Source organism: Orbicella faveolata, unplaced genomic scaffold (genome assembly GCF_042242905.1).
Source record: "Orbicella faveolata isolate gen_17 unplaced genomic scaffold, um_ofav_v1 contig_26, whole genome shotgun sequence".
Lineage (NCBI taxonomy): Eukaryota > Metazoa > Cnidaria > Anthozoa > Scleractinia > Merulinidae > Orbicella > Orbicella faveolata.
In genome coordinates this window covers 21,905,845-21,920,724 of record NW_028301554.1, presented here as the reverse complement: position 1 = coordinate 21,920,724, position 14,880 = coordinate 21,905,845, and the positions used below count along the sequence as shown (strand labels likewise).

The window sequence follows — 14,880 nt, the reverse complement described above, 5'->3', positions numbered from 1 at the left end:
ACGAAGAGACGTGTTCCGACTGATTGTGTTTCACAACAACTCTGGAAACACCAACCTGCATGAGAGCACAGCCCTGTCCGGCAACCTTCACGGGCATATCCTTCATTGGCAGAATATCTGAAGGGACCTGAAGGAAAGAATTACTGATCACTATAACCTAGCATCATAGGCGTGCAAGGCGTCCAAACTGCGATGTCACTTCATTTGTTTCCTTTGACAGTGATAAGAGGGACAAAAAAACTTACCTGGGCTGTCTGTTGCACCAGTCTGTTGTTCTGTGTGATGCTGAACGTGTGGCTGAACTGGCTATTTCCTTCTCCAAACTGAACTGTAAGGTCTGTGGTGTTGGAATACACTTCCTTTGCATACTTGCTCAGGGCTTGTAAGGCTACGCATGTGTCCTAAACAGTACGAAAGGCTTACTTCACTTCTTTCATACATTTTCCCACATTTTCAGTTGTTATGGAAGAATGACAGCATGCGAGGCTTTCCGCGATCTGAACAAAATTTTGGCCAATGCAAAACGAGCTGTGCACGGTGTCTATGAGCTTATTTTCAATTCACTTAACCTTTTGTACTGAAGTGTTTTCTACAACTAATTAGCCTGCAGTACAGGCGGATTAGCGGGGTCTAGTGCGATACACGAGCGCGCGCGAAGAGCGAGGCGAGAGAAATTTAGAAAACAAATAAAGAAAAAGGCGCTGTTGCGCCAGTGCTCTTGCAATGCGCAGATCACGTTGACATGTGAACTTACAAAGTGAGCGGCGCAACTGAAAGTCTTACCGCATTTTGAAGCGTTCTGTGAATTACCAGTGGACAGAAACAAGGCATCCAACTTAGCTAAATAATGATATAAAACAACATGAAAAATAACACGTTGCATACCTGTGTTGAGGAAAATCCCCCCAGAGCATTTCTCTGTTTAGTAAGCCACCTGACAATCGGCATCGCCTCGCCAATCAGCGACACATCGTCTTGTGCCAGTAGGACGTACGTCATCAGAGCGTATGCAGTCATTTCAATGTCAGCAGCTGGTGCACGGTAGTATGGATTCCACCAGGTATATTCGCTAGGTGTGGGTTTCGTCTCCTTCTCCTTCTCCCAATGCACTAATCCATCTGGTTCACGAAAATATAAAAAACAAGGAGAGTTTTTTCACTGGTTATAGTGCAACCCTGTTATGTTCTACCACTATCGTAGTAACTGGAATAGAGTACATGTAGGGTCAGTACAAATCAATCCAAATGGTTGTCACTGGTCGCGTTAATAATAATGGTAACAGGACTGAGAGGAGTCCAAACAAAATCGGACGACCGCGTAGCGAGAATCCAATTTGTTTCATGGCCAGAGCGATTAATAATGGTAATAAGACTGAGTGGAGTCCAATTCGGTCTGTAATCATACGAGTGATTGACAAAATCGGACGACCGCGAAGCGGGAGTCCGATTTGTTAATCAGGAGTATGATTACAGACTGAATTGGACGACACGATGTCTTGTTACCAATTAATCAAAACTATGACAAAATTCGAGAAACGAACAAACCATCGATTGAGCTCTGAACGATTAAACGTCGTTATGAATGCTGAAAAACACAGCAGTTTACTCAACAAAGTGCACCGCAACAGCTCCCGCAAAATGACGCCTACTGTCCAATTACAAGCATGACGCGTACACTGTCCAATTAATGCTCAAATCGGGCTGCTGATAGCCAATCGCGTTCGGGAATTTTGTTATAGTTTTGATTACAGGCAGAATTGGACGACATGAAGCCATGTTACTAATAGGCCATTTCCGAATTACCGTTAGCCTCTTTCTCAAAGCTAATCTTGATGCCCATTCTTTCATATGAAAGTAAGATTTCAGTCACATGCAAATTACATACATATACACATCTTAATAACAAGTGCGTAAAGTCTAATAATAGAATGCAAATTATTGGATCCCCGCGAGAGTCAGACAACGTAGGCGTGTTCTGCGAGAAATAAGTGGAAAATGAACGCCAAATTTTCGTTTTAAAAAATTGTTTTAGGAACACTTACTTACGCGCTTGAAAAAGCGTCAAATCTTCCTTAACTCCGTTTTGTTTGTCTCAGTTTGTCCGAGTTATGACGTCACTCGCGCGCTTCGCTATTGGCCTCTTCCCTAAAGGGGTTTTTCAGGGCCAATGGAAACAAATGATGAAACAAATAATGCAAATGAACATAACATGGTTAAAAATCCCAATTGGCAGGAGGCAGACCAGTTGGCTATTTACAAACGTGGCCGAGGAGTTAGGCTAGGGTCTACCGAGAAACAACTTAAGCTTAGTGGTCAGAACGGGACTTGTGAACCCGCATTTTCATAGGATTGGTTGTGCACCAGGCTTCACTTTGATAGAGACGCTCAAGGAAACTCGGAAATGGGCTTTTAATCAAAAGTGAAACAAAATTCAGGAAACTAGCAGCTCCCACAAATGGAAATAAACCTTTGAGTACCACCTAAGTTCCGGCTGAAGATATCTACAGACCTTCTTTGATGGCTTTGCCTTGAAGTGCTTTGAATAAATCCGAGGACTGTTGATCACCAGCTAACGTGAAAGTGTAACTAAACAGTGCTAAGCTGTATGAGTCAGTCAGCTTTGAAGATGCAGTCCTTAAGCAGTTCAACGCATTTTGGATCACCTTGTCCTGAAAAAGAAAATATCAAGAAAATCGTGACAACGCTTGAAGTTATATGGATAATGCGGATGTTCTATATTGATATGTATCAGTTCAATAGTATTTAATGTGTTAGGTTAATTCTTGTTACGAAGTTCAACATACTGTAAGCCCATATTTCGTTACGTTGTTGTTTGTCGTGCTCCTTATGACAATTCACCACATAAAACCAACAGATACCATAAATGAAAAGACGCGAGTTTGAATTGTTCACTGTGGTAAGATAATGAAGACTATTTATGGTTTGCCTCATGAGACGAAGTCTAACAGAGAAAAAAACTACATCAGGAGACGAACGATTATGCGCTTGATCAGTTCTAAAAATAGCTTGGAGTATATTATGATTAACATTGCTCCAAGTTCGACAGAAGAAGGATAATATTCACAAGTCTTACTTAAGGCTTGTAAATATATAATGTCCTCACAAATAACCAAACCAATTAATTCTATCACACCTGAGGTGACATTCCAGATTCCATGAGAGACACTGCAACAAATGCTGTAAGAGTGGCTTCGGTTGATACACCACCCTAATAAAGGAACAGTTTTTCAGTACCGGTCTACCTTTTCATTACTTAAGGAATACATTTTCTACACAAAAGGGTTTAAATGATCCAAAACAAACGATGCAACGGTCTGCATCACTGTTTATCTTTACTTAGCAAAGGTCCCTGCACAATACCTAACAACAGACGTGAGCTGTACATGCTCAATAATGTATGTCTATTGACCAGACATTTGTACGGAGGGAGCGGGGGGAAGGAAGAGGAGCCTTTGCTTACTAACCTTCATGCGCTTGTTAAAAAGTTTTCCATACTTGGGAATGCAGCCATTTGGAAGTTGTTTTTTGGTTATCCAATTTTGTATCGTCTTTAGTTCCCCTGGATCAACGAAGATAAAAGGACGTGCTTGAGCAAATGAGCGTAGCACGAACGCTGTTAACCTACAAGGAGAACAAGAACACAAATTATGACCGTAATATCAAGAAATCAAGCCTTTAATTTGTCAATTAGACATTGGTGTGTTTAAGAATAACGGCAAACGGCAGTAATTGTCTCTGATCTTTATATCAATCCAGTTTAATAACTGCTTGTAATCCTTACATTAATCCAACAAAGCAATAGGAAAAGAGTCAATCTATTAATAGCAAATATCAATTAATTGTGTACAAATATTTCTGCCATTTGCCGTAAATGTCGTTCTTAACCTCTCTGTTAGCTTTCCCGTTCCCCTCTACTTTTTTGCAGCCTGCACAAAAAAACACCTTAACCCTTTCACGACCAAATGTTCACCAAGAAAATGCCGTTTTTAACCGTTAAACCAGTTTTTTGGCTGCCACGACGCTAAATGAGCCTTAGGTTTGCTGAAAAAGCTACTTTTTTTTACCAAACAGATAGATTTCCCCAAGATTAGGTTCAAAACTGTAGAATATTTTAATTTGGTGCATGCGCATAAGCCAAAATTTGGACTTCTTTTTTTTTTTGCGATTGTTCCGAATTTTTTTCTTGCCCCTTTCCTTTCTTTTTTCTCGGTCCTGTTACTCCCGTTACCTTTTGCGGTTCATATTCTTTCAAGCTGCCGTAAAAAGTTGGGTGTTAATTATGAGCAAAGCCTGGAAATGGGACCTTGATCAATTATACGTATATTAAATGGGCCATTTTACCACCATTTTTGGCACCAAAACTGATAACGTTGTTTTGCAATTTGCTACGTCAGAATGCCGTCGATATCCAAAACCGACTGTTGAACGGATAGATCTAGTAGCCGTATACGGCTCCTTGGGCGTCAAAGGGTTAAGTAACAAAGAAAGGACTTGCGAGGGAACAGGACAATGACAAGGAAATGAAGGCAACTGCTTGGCAAGGAAGACGAACTCTGGCATACCAAGGGAAAGTGTTCCAAGAAAATGTCTTTCAGAGTGTATGCCACAGAAAATGTATCTTTACCATTATTTTATTTTATTTTATTTTTACACGTGGGATATTCCATGGTATACTAAGAGAAAGCGTTGCATATCTATTTTATACCACGTCAAGTACAGTGGCCAACACAATCAATGCGACATACGCGCGGCGCACGATGGGAAGGTTCGGTGTAATACCGTCGAATATACAACGGCTTTCCTGTATTCTGATTGGCTGTATTTTCTATGGCATGGTATAATAAACAATAAGATTATGAGTTCGAGATTTCTATCGCGTGATAGTTGTGCGCCCTCGTCAACTGTCGCGCGATAGAAATCGAGAGCGAATAATCTAATTGTTTTAGTATAAATCAAAACTTTATCTAAATCCTCTTCACAGACACTCCGCAAACGCCAAGAAACGGCCTTCATTTCGTTAACAAGCACACACTGCTACGCTGCTTACTATCTATCACAGAATAGATAGTGAGTAGCGTAGCCAATCAGAGAACGGGATTCGTGACAGGATGCTAGTAGATTTATACTAAAAGCAGGTATTGAATATTGCCGAGCACCAAAATAACATGTTAAAAGAAACCACTCACCACATGTTTCCTTCACTATCTCTGTTTCCAAAAGCGCTGTAGGATCCGTCAGTTCGTTTGTAGGTTAACTCTCTTTGGTATCCTAATACATACAAAACAAGCATGTTACATTGCTAAGTGTTCCACGTCAAACTTGGAAGATTACAAATACAGCCAGTTCTTACTCTCCACAATGGTTCTAGCTTACCTGTTGACATGATGTTTTCGGCTTTGTTTTTCACAGATGTGGTTAGTTGCCCAACAGTTGACAAGTACTGCGTGATGTAAATACCAGGAGCAAAGTTCACCATGTTTTGCTCACCACAGCCATAAGGAAGCCTCAACAGGCTTCCAACATTCAAGGTTGGTCCCATTAGATCCCCTGAACAACAACAACAAAATGATGAGTAAGAAGGCCATTTCCGAGTTGGCTTTTGCCTCTTTTTCAAAACGAGTCTTCGTGTGGAACCATTCCTATGAAACTGTGTTCCGCCTACACGTTCATTTTCAAGCAAATCAAACTCATTTTCATGTGGAAGGTTTTGCACGAGGTCTCGTTCTGAAACAGAGGCACAAGGTAACTCGGAAATGGTCTATTCTAGGAAAACAGACTACAAGATTTACATTGTACACTCATAAAAGACAAAAGGAGGAAAGGAGTGGAGCAAGTAAGAAGAGAGTTTCAAGGTTTTTAAGTTGAATTTAGACAAACAAAAAAAAAACCAACAACAACAAGCAAACACAATGCACAACTTACCAACAGTTGACACCACTGCATGAACAGAGCCAGCAACAACGTTCTTAGGCAAAGAGATGTCCATGGTGTCATTAAACTGTGATTCGTCATCTTTGAAAAGCAACAACAGCCGAGTGTAAAGAATAACTCATTACCTGTCTATGGTTGAAACGATTTCCCTTGAAGTCACATTATTTGCTCTTTACAGGCTACACATAAGGTTGACGGTTTTTTGAACATATGGCTCGCATGAAAGAAGTTTGCAATCTAAAAGGTATTTATCAATGTTACAATGTGGTCTGAAACGGTAAACGTCGAATCTCATATTACCTCATCCAGAGGCAAATAAAATTTCTTGTATTTTCTTAACACATTTCTTACTGACTTCCTCTCAACAAGTAAGCTTCCCTATGAGCTGAAATCAATCTCCATCACTTTGCAACTGGCTGTCACTTTGTGTTCAAATCCTGGCTCTCAAGTGTAATATTTATCTTCAGAATAGAGGAAAGTGGTGAAACAAAAAATACCAGAATAATAATCATAACTTGAAATGGACTGACACCAGGAATTCTAAAACTGCTTGCTTAGAAATGAAATTTTGCAAAGATTATACATAAGGTGAAATAAACTTTTCAAAGCTTTATGCTCTTCAGAGCTAGATCCTAAGTGCTGCAAAATGATAGTAATGTTTTGTACCTTTTAGGCATACAAAGGTGTTGTATGTATACTCCTGTCGAACTCCTTCAGGCTTTTAAAGACAGAAATATTGCAAAAGTTAGCATTTTCTATTTTACGACTCAGTTCTAATTTACATTTTACGCTAGCCTGTGTAGTAAGTGTTCCCAGCTACATTTTGGGGTGCACAAAAATAGAAGCGAGTGCAAACGGGAACACCCACAAATACTACGCTGGCTAACTTTGCTCTCCTGTGAGATGATTTTCCTCGCTACGGGTATCAGTGACGGTTAAAAAGTTTATTGCTAGATAGAAATGTTGCTTTAAGTACCACTGGTACACGGGGGGTACTCCCAGAAAAGTTGCGTGGGGGTGTGCGGCCCACTTCCTAAAAACCCTTACCCTATTTATGACCAAAATCTGCGATTTTTGCTGCCCTATTTATGACTTGGCCAAAACTTCCGATACCCTGTTTATGACCGTTGCGGCTGACATAGTTGCCCTAAACATAAGTTATGAAGGTCTTTTGTTGACGGTCTCATTGATAATGATGAAAAAGAAGCTTCTTCCAAGAAAAATACCCAATTCAAGACTAGAGCGCTAAAACCATACCCTATTTAAGGCCAAAATGGCCAAAATCGATACCCTGTTTATGACCACAACGGCTGTAAAACCCTACCCTTTGGGGCCGCACATACCTATACAGCCCATATAAGGGAGTACCTCCCTCCCCCGGCACTGGTAACAGGCCACTTTTCAGCTCCTTCTTTCGGCACAGGAAACAAATGACAACATATTGCTTACCTGTCGATGGTATTTGGATGCTGCATTGTTTCTTTCTTATGGTTCTACTACTTTACATCACCAACGTCTGGAAATATGAAGTACTAGCACTGTTCTCTCTAACATTAGCTCTGTACGTACCTCAACAAGTAACTTCCTCGTCACAGCATCAGTGACTCCAAGAACCATCTGTTCCACGCCTTCATCGCACACTGAAGAGTTAACATCTTTGGCAATAACTGTCAGAGGAATTTCACGCAACTTCTTGGGAACAATGTTAAAACGAACAGACATGGCTTCATTGCTGCACACGCAAACTGACTGAGAAGAGTTTGAAAGTATTCTGTAGTATAGTGATTCTTGCAGGTCCAAGCGAATCTGTAAGATTAACATTTGCCATTGCTTAGTTCAACTATCATTTTCTACTACATTCACATCCCACGTTTCTGTTTTAAACCAAAACGTGGTAACTAACCAAACATATATTCCATTTCATGATTTTGGAGCAAAATGACGTCACATGAACAAGATTACTCAAGTTCCGACTTGAAGCTAATTCAAACAGCCAAGAACATTTATCAATTCATATCCGCATCTTGTTTTAAATGACATTATGGAAAAAAGAATTGACAATAATCCCAGGCACAACATATTGAAATTGAAATTCTCCAAAGGGGAATTTGTCCAATACTCAAAACTGGTTTGTTCAAATCATGAAGGCTAAAATTGATGTGCTTGTATGACTTGAACCGCACGAGTTGCAAAAACAGGCTTATCATGTGTACGATTGGTGTGAAACGTTTCAGTGAAATGGACTGAAGACGTTGTATCTCATAGTAGACACTTGGCCTGATTTGGAAGCAGGCCGGTCAACTTGTACCACCTGCATGAGTTGTGCAACTGGTGAAGCTGCATCTTATTATGTTTTCTTAACTGGAAATCAGGTAAATAATTGATTGCCAAAAACGAATTCAGAAATCTAAGACTTACTGTAAGACACTTTTTCTCGTAGTTGAAGACAGTGGTTATAATGGACACTTCCTCGCCACGGATCACCGAGTAAGGGAGCGTAAGGGAGACAAAAAATGGTTGGAACACTTTGAGTGAAGTAGGTTTTGAGACACCAAGCCCAGATGCCTCAGACATAGCAAAAGCACTTGCAATCCAGCTGGTGATAGTGTCGGGAACCTTAGCCATAATCGTTGTCTTGCCTGTGTCTTCGCTGTTAACAAAATACAAAAATACAATAAATATTAACGTTAAAAGCCGACGTTTCGGCGTCATTGTGACACCATTCTCACGGCAAAGTGAATAAATAATGCGAAGATTTAATTTCTATACAGTCTCTACAAATAAGCATAATAACAAAGGATCACAAGTTCTTCAAGTGAATACCTTTGCGCAAATCAAGTCTGTTTGCAGGTTTAGGGATGGTTTGAGTTTTGTTATAATAATTAATTAGATATAACAATTGATTAGATAGTTGTCCAAGATCTGATTTTACTTAGTACTGTACAGGAAGCCACATAAAAACGGAACTCTTTCCTAAGAACTGAGAAAAGTGGCATACTTTTAGCTCAATTCTTGTTTTTAAAATAATTGCCAGAGAACTCCCATGTGTCCTAGAAGCATTCTGATAAAATAACGCCCTTGTTTATCATATTTTGAAGCATTCTTAGACCCACACCATCATCGATTGTCCAATTGTCTAAACAAGGTCAATTGCAATTGTTTAAGTAACTCATAATGGTTCAGGGTTTCATAGATTCAATTCAGTGGTACATGCCTAGTCATGAGACCTCACTCCCCTCATAGTAAAGTAACTGTAAAGTAGGACTTTATTTAGCCAGGGTGGTCTATTGAGCATCATGGCTGGTATACAGAGGGGCCCTGGTGACATGCAAGTCATCTCAGTACTTCTTTACGAAAAAAACCCTTATCTTATACCTTTATACTTGTAACTGGCCGTGTTTCAAAACTGAATTCTGCGGCTTTATTATGTAAAAGAAACTGAGGGACATTTCAATCACCAACTTTTAATGGCTGGTCTTCAAAAGCAAACCATCATGAGCCACCTTCAAACAACATTTTTAAAGATAATTCTAACCAATCAATTGACAGTACAGTTTTAAAGTATCATATCCCAAAGCATTTGTGTTGATGCAAAATATATAATGTAATCAGTGGTATAGTAAAGCAACCTAAAAAATAATACAGATGACCATCAATCAATGAGTATTAATGTACCAAAACTGTCCACAACCACGTCTCAAACAAATACCTAAAAACCTTATTCTTGAATTCTTATAATATTTAATTCCATTATTCTACCCACATTGGTTTTATATGTGCCTTTCAAGATGTGTAAAAATGCATCTATTAGCAGTATTTCACAATAGTATTAAAACTAGAAAATAAATTGTGTAAAGTTAGCTAATTAAAAAATATTGAAAGTGGTGCATTTATATTTTGTACGGATAAGCTAATGAAAAAAAAATCCTATTACAATAGGCCATTTTCGATATATTAAAATTCTAACATAGCTCTGAGGCTTGGGGGAATAATACAAAAGAAATGAATTATTCATCACTTAACCTCAATGTGATTTCTTTTGTTTTATTCCCTCAAGCCTCGGAGCTAAGCTGGAATTTTAAAATATCGAAAATGGTCTATTAGTGTTTAACTTGAGTATTGTTAAGTATTAATTGTAACTATGGGTAGCACTCACACATCTGCAAGTAATGTTAGCCTTGATAGTATCGTAATTACTGTACGTGTTGCGGGAAGTGGATAGGTAGAACAGCTACATACAGCAAAAACTTCAAAGGGTTTGCTTGATTGAAATTCCACACCTTTCTGATACAATATTCCTCGCTATAATCACGTGCTGACCATGTTGATACAATACCAAACTGATCATGACAAAACAACATAACATGTCCTACTGTGCACGATCAGTGACAGGTGTAGCATTTGCGTTGATGTTCCAAATTAAGAGAGTGTTAAGCTGAGATTCCAAACTGTGTTTGGAACATCAATACCTGTGACACGAAAGGTAACCTTTGTACTTCACCAGTTAAACAAATATGTTTTAAATGGATACACCTGTTCAAATGAAAACATTTAACAGGACAATAATGTTATTTCCTGGCCAATGCCTAATGGCTTACTTGACCCTTTCCTCTGTCCATAGCCATGCCTCAGGAAACTCCTTACGAACATACACAGACTTTTTCTTAGATTGCTGGCTTTTAGCCTTTTGATTAATGCTGTGTGACCAATGGGAAGAAGAGCTGCAGGGCCAGGGGCTCCCATTGCAGCTACACTACCAACTGACCCTAAAAATATGAAAGAATGTCACATGTAGGAAACTTTGTGTCAGTTTTCCCTGCATTCTGGCCATCTCAGTAATTTTTCCTAAGGGTTTTGCTGTAATTTTTCTTTAATATTGGTTGTGCTTGTGCCCCTATCGATTTTCTTGACTCTCTGAATATTATCTACTCTACAATGTATGGATAGTGTAAAGAAAATAATACTTTACATATACAGTTACTGACAGTTAGAAGAGAAGCTCAGAAATTAGACATTCCTAGACGTTCCAAGGCAATGACCAGCTGTGTCGGACTGCCAGACAAGATATCAGAAGCTTATCAGCTTGTTCAAGGTAATAAGCTTCTCAAGATATCCAAATTCTTTTTATAGGGACAGGCTGAGTTCTCGCATGCCCATTGGTCAAGAGCTATGGTCAAAGAGAGTATAAGCACAATGCAAGGGTATTTTCAGAAAACGTAGTAACAAATTTATCTTGCTTTTCAAATACTTGGAAATTGAAGAGGGGCGGGGGGGGGGGGGGGAGAATGCTGCTGGCAGAGTAAAACATAGCAAAGTCTAAATTGACTGATCATGAAGGTATGGCACGGTAGAACCTGCTACTCTAAAGGAGGTAAGAATGAACATGTATACACACCAAGGAAAACATGTTAAACTCAATCTTGAATCGAGAACACAGTGTTTATCGAATTTGTTCCAATGTTTAAATAACGTCTGTACCATCTCGAACACATCATGAAAATTGAACAAATGACACATTTATTAATTCACAATGAGATCTTTGAGGTTGATTGTTGATTTTTACAAGCCTCGAGTCTCCAGCATACAACAATGTGTATGTGGTTAGTTGGAGGAAACAAGCATTTCGTTAGCCTTTGAATCATTTCATGAGCACACTACCCTTGGACAAACCACCTCCATCTCTCTCAAGATAACGATCTTCTACCCTTTCAGGTTCAATCATTGATACCGGCCCTTCTTTGAGGTAACTTATTGTAGGAAAATCTTCCCAATAGATCTTGGGAGGGTTAATTGTGAAAACTAAACCATTTTATGATGCCTTAAAGAATCACGTGTCAGTAACCAGTCCCATGAACATCACATATTTAATTAAAGATAAAAAGCGGTTTGTGAGGAAGCTAAGTTCAAGCGAATTTGCATAAAAGAGTGCCAAGCTAATTACATGAATACTTTAGCACGAAGAGAGTCAGACTGCTCATTCAGTGCCGGTTTAAGATCTTGAATACACAGCATTTCATTAACAAGGCAGTCAAATTTGTTCGTGCATTTCTTGATTACATTGAAGAGTGCTAAGAAATTGGTCAGAACAGCAGTGTTATGTTCTTTGGAATAATACTTGTAAACAGATGACGCCTTTTGACAGTGTCCCTCAACGCGCGTGTGAAGGTGGCCCTTTGTGTACCCGACGTAACCTGCATCACACAGGTCACACTTGAATAAATAAACAACGCATTGCTGGGTCACGATGTTAGGCTTGGGCTCACGCAGGCTTAGATCTTGTTTAAGCTTGCGGCTAGTAAACACGGGTTGGATGGTCTTTTGCACCTTGCTGCTAAGATCTCTAAGTTGTCGTTTGACAGACACTGCAGCATCCTGATCTTTATAGGGGATAACTATCCGGATGGCGTCATCGGTATGCTGTTTGGGCTGGTCCACTGCGACTCTCGAGGTGATAAACCTGTTGATGAACGCTTGGGAGGAGTCTTCCGTAAGCTGAGGTATCCGAATCACCTTATTGATTCCGTCATCAACTAATTTGACTGCCTCGTTAATGAAATGCTGTGTATTCAATATCTTAAACCAGCACTGAATGTGCAGTCTGACTCTCTTCGTGCTAAAGTATTCATGTAATTAGCTTGGTACTCTTCTACACAAATTCGCTTGAACTTAGCCTCTTCACAAACCGCTTTTTATCTTTAATTATGTAACCTTGATAATTACGCAAGATGCACCGAAACGTCGGTTTTTTTCACTTATATTTCTTGTCTCATGTATTTCCAAATTGTTTCTTAAAAGACTTTTGAAAATTCGTTTCAACTTAGCCTCTTCACAAACCGCCTTTTATCTTTAATTATGTAACCTTGATAATTACGCAAGATACACCGAAACATCGGTTTCTATCACTTATATTTCTTGTCTCATGTATTTCCAAATCGTTTCTTATAAGACTTTTGAAAATTCGTTTCAACTTAGCCTCTTCACAAACCGCTTTTTATCTTTAATTATGTAACCTTGATAATTGCACAAGATGCACCGAAATGTCGGTTTCTATCACTTATATTTCCTGTCTCGTGATAAACTGTTTGTTTCTTTTTTCATTGTTGTACATGTATCTATGCTCACAAGCTCCACAATACTGAACTCCGTTCCTTTTGCAAAACAAAACAAACACCACTCCCCCAATTGGACAGGCACTGCTGGTTAATATACAGCTGTTTGAAGAGGCAATTACTGTATATAACTGATAGGCCACATAGAAAAGGCTTCCAGACAAGGCTGCTTGCTTAAGTGAAACTCAACAGTTACTTCTCAGAGCTATTACAATTCAGCATGTTGATCACTTTTTATTGAAGTCACAAGGTAAGAACCACCACTGTGCCCAGATAAATGCCTGAAGTCGTTAATGATGATGTTGCAAATTATAAGAAGCAAGTTGAATTTGCATTGTAATATAATCTATAACAATATGATGCCATGAAGATTCTAACATTACCATTGTAGTTTGTATAGTGCGATGATCAGGTGAGGGCAATTCTGAAAAGAAGTGTTATTGGTGACCAACAACGGTGCTTTTCAGAACTACCGTCACCCGGACGATCACACTAGGTTCAAACCTTCACCTATTTTACTATTCTAGTGAAGTACATCGACGTTTAAGCTCAATTAGTTAAACAAGTTGTCAGTGGAGACAGAATCATCACCATGACTACAGATGTATTACACCATGGCCCAAAGAATTAAGTCTTACTTGACCATTTCCTCTGTCCATAGCCACGTCTCAGGAAACTCCTTACGGACATACACAGACTTTTTCTTAGGTTGCTGACTTTTAGTCTTCCCCCTAAAGGCTCTTTTTGGAGTTTTAGGGGCAGACAGCCGGGTAGCAAGAGGCCCTGGACCAACAATGCCACTCGCAGAAGTCCGCCGCCATGCTAAAGTGACTGGCACAAGGAGAAATCACAGGATAATAACTGAAGTGAACTATAAAAGGTACTCAGTAATTAGAGGTTACTCAAAAGACAAGACTTAGCTTATTGTTAGTTTGTCGGAAGAATGTCCATACACACAGCTAGTCTGTCACTTCAATGAATATATGTATATAATGGTAATTAATATTAATGGAAGAAGAGTGCCTGGTTAATCGAGAAGGCCTCTATGTATAGCAGTAGGAAGTCCCTGGATTGAGTATGTCCTTATGTGGCAAGTTGCCACCACCAACCAGGTAGGAGCCTCAATGCCAAGGAACAACGAGCAAGTCACATCATGTTGAAGAGTAATGAGAAATGGGAAAATTGAAAGGAAGAAGGGAGAGCTGTAGGCAATACAAAAAGCTACCCAGCTTGGCTGAAGATTCCACATGATGGAAGATTACTTGCTGTTCTTGGGCAGTGGCTATATCATGTACACAAATCTATCAGCGTACGTGCGGGGGGTGTGGTGACCTAATGGTTAGCAGGCTGGACTCCAGATCGAGTGGTCCTGGATTCAGCCTTGGCCGGTTCACTGGGTTGTGCTCTTGGACAAGACATGTTACTCTCACAGTGCTTCTCTCCAATCTGGTATGTAAATGAGTACTGCTACATGTAACGCCAGGGGGAAATGCTGCGATGGACTGGCATCCAATCCAGGAGGGAGTAGAAATACTCCTAGTCAATCGTGCAACAGAAACCGGGATAAGCTCTGGCCTTGAGGTGCCACTGGCTTGATGCAGACTTAATTATGCATGTAAGTACATGTACACCATAAATTAACTGCATTCAACTGCAATACATCTCCAAACATCCACAAGTCTTCTATGTTATAGATCCCGAGACTATGATGCACATCATGATATCACCGACTTTTCGGGTACATACGCCTATTCAGTGGAGCTGATTCGTTCCAACCTGTAAACCAAATAATTGTACCACCTCAAGTAACATCTCAAATA

General features: G+C 39.6%; 2 protein-coding genes across 4 annotated transcripts in view; both read right to left on the bottom strand.

The window, feature by feature from the left end:
• Positions 1 to 14,880, bottom strand: part of LOC110066022 (alpha-1-macroglobulin-like) — a 44,699-nt gene that overhangs the window by 5,037 nt on the left and 24,782 nt on the right. For 2 of the 3 annotated variants that reach the window (XM_020773222.2, XM_020773221.2), the window contains exons 20-31: positions 8,370 to 8,601; positions 7,521 to 7,757; positions 6,618 to 6,669; positions 5,943 to 6,032; positions 5,394 to 5,567; positions 5,207 to 5,288; positions 3,485 to 3,641; positions 3,154 to 3,228; positions 2,509 to 2,668; positions 886 to 1,118; positions 246 to 401; positions 56 to 127 (exon numbers count right to left, since the gene is read on the bottom strand). In XM_020773222.2, the coding sequence (XP_020628881.2) occupies positions 56 to 127; positions 246 to 401; positions 886 to 1,118; positions 2,509 to 2,668; positions 3,154 to 3,228; positions 3,485 to 3,641; positions 5,207 to 5,288; positions 5,394 to 5,567; positions 5,943 to 6,032; positions 6,618 to 6,669; positions 7,521 to 7,757; positions 8,370 to 8,601 (1,720 nt within the window). Of the gene's footprint in view, positions 1 to 55; positions 128 to 245; positions 402 to 885; positions 1,119 to 2,508; positions 2,669 to 3,153; positions 3,229 to 3,484; positions 3,642 to 5,206; positions 5,289 to 5,393; positions 5,568 to 5,942; positions 6,033 to 6,617; positions 6,670 to 7,520; positions 7,758 to 8,369; positions 8,602 to 13,698; positions 13,892 to 14,880 lie in introns of all 3 variants that reach the window. The other variant, XM_020773220.2, reaches the window with a different exon arrangement.
• LOC149108522 (uncharacterized) lies at positions 11,452 to 12,581 on the bottom strand (the record flags this gene model as incomplete). Its single annotated transcript, XM_089295805.1, has 1 exon — positions 11,452 to 12,581. A coding segment is annotated over one exon (693 nt), but the record flags the coding sequence as incomplete, so codon positions are not given.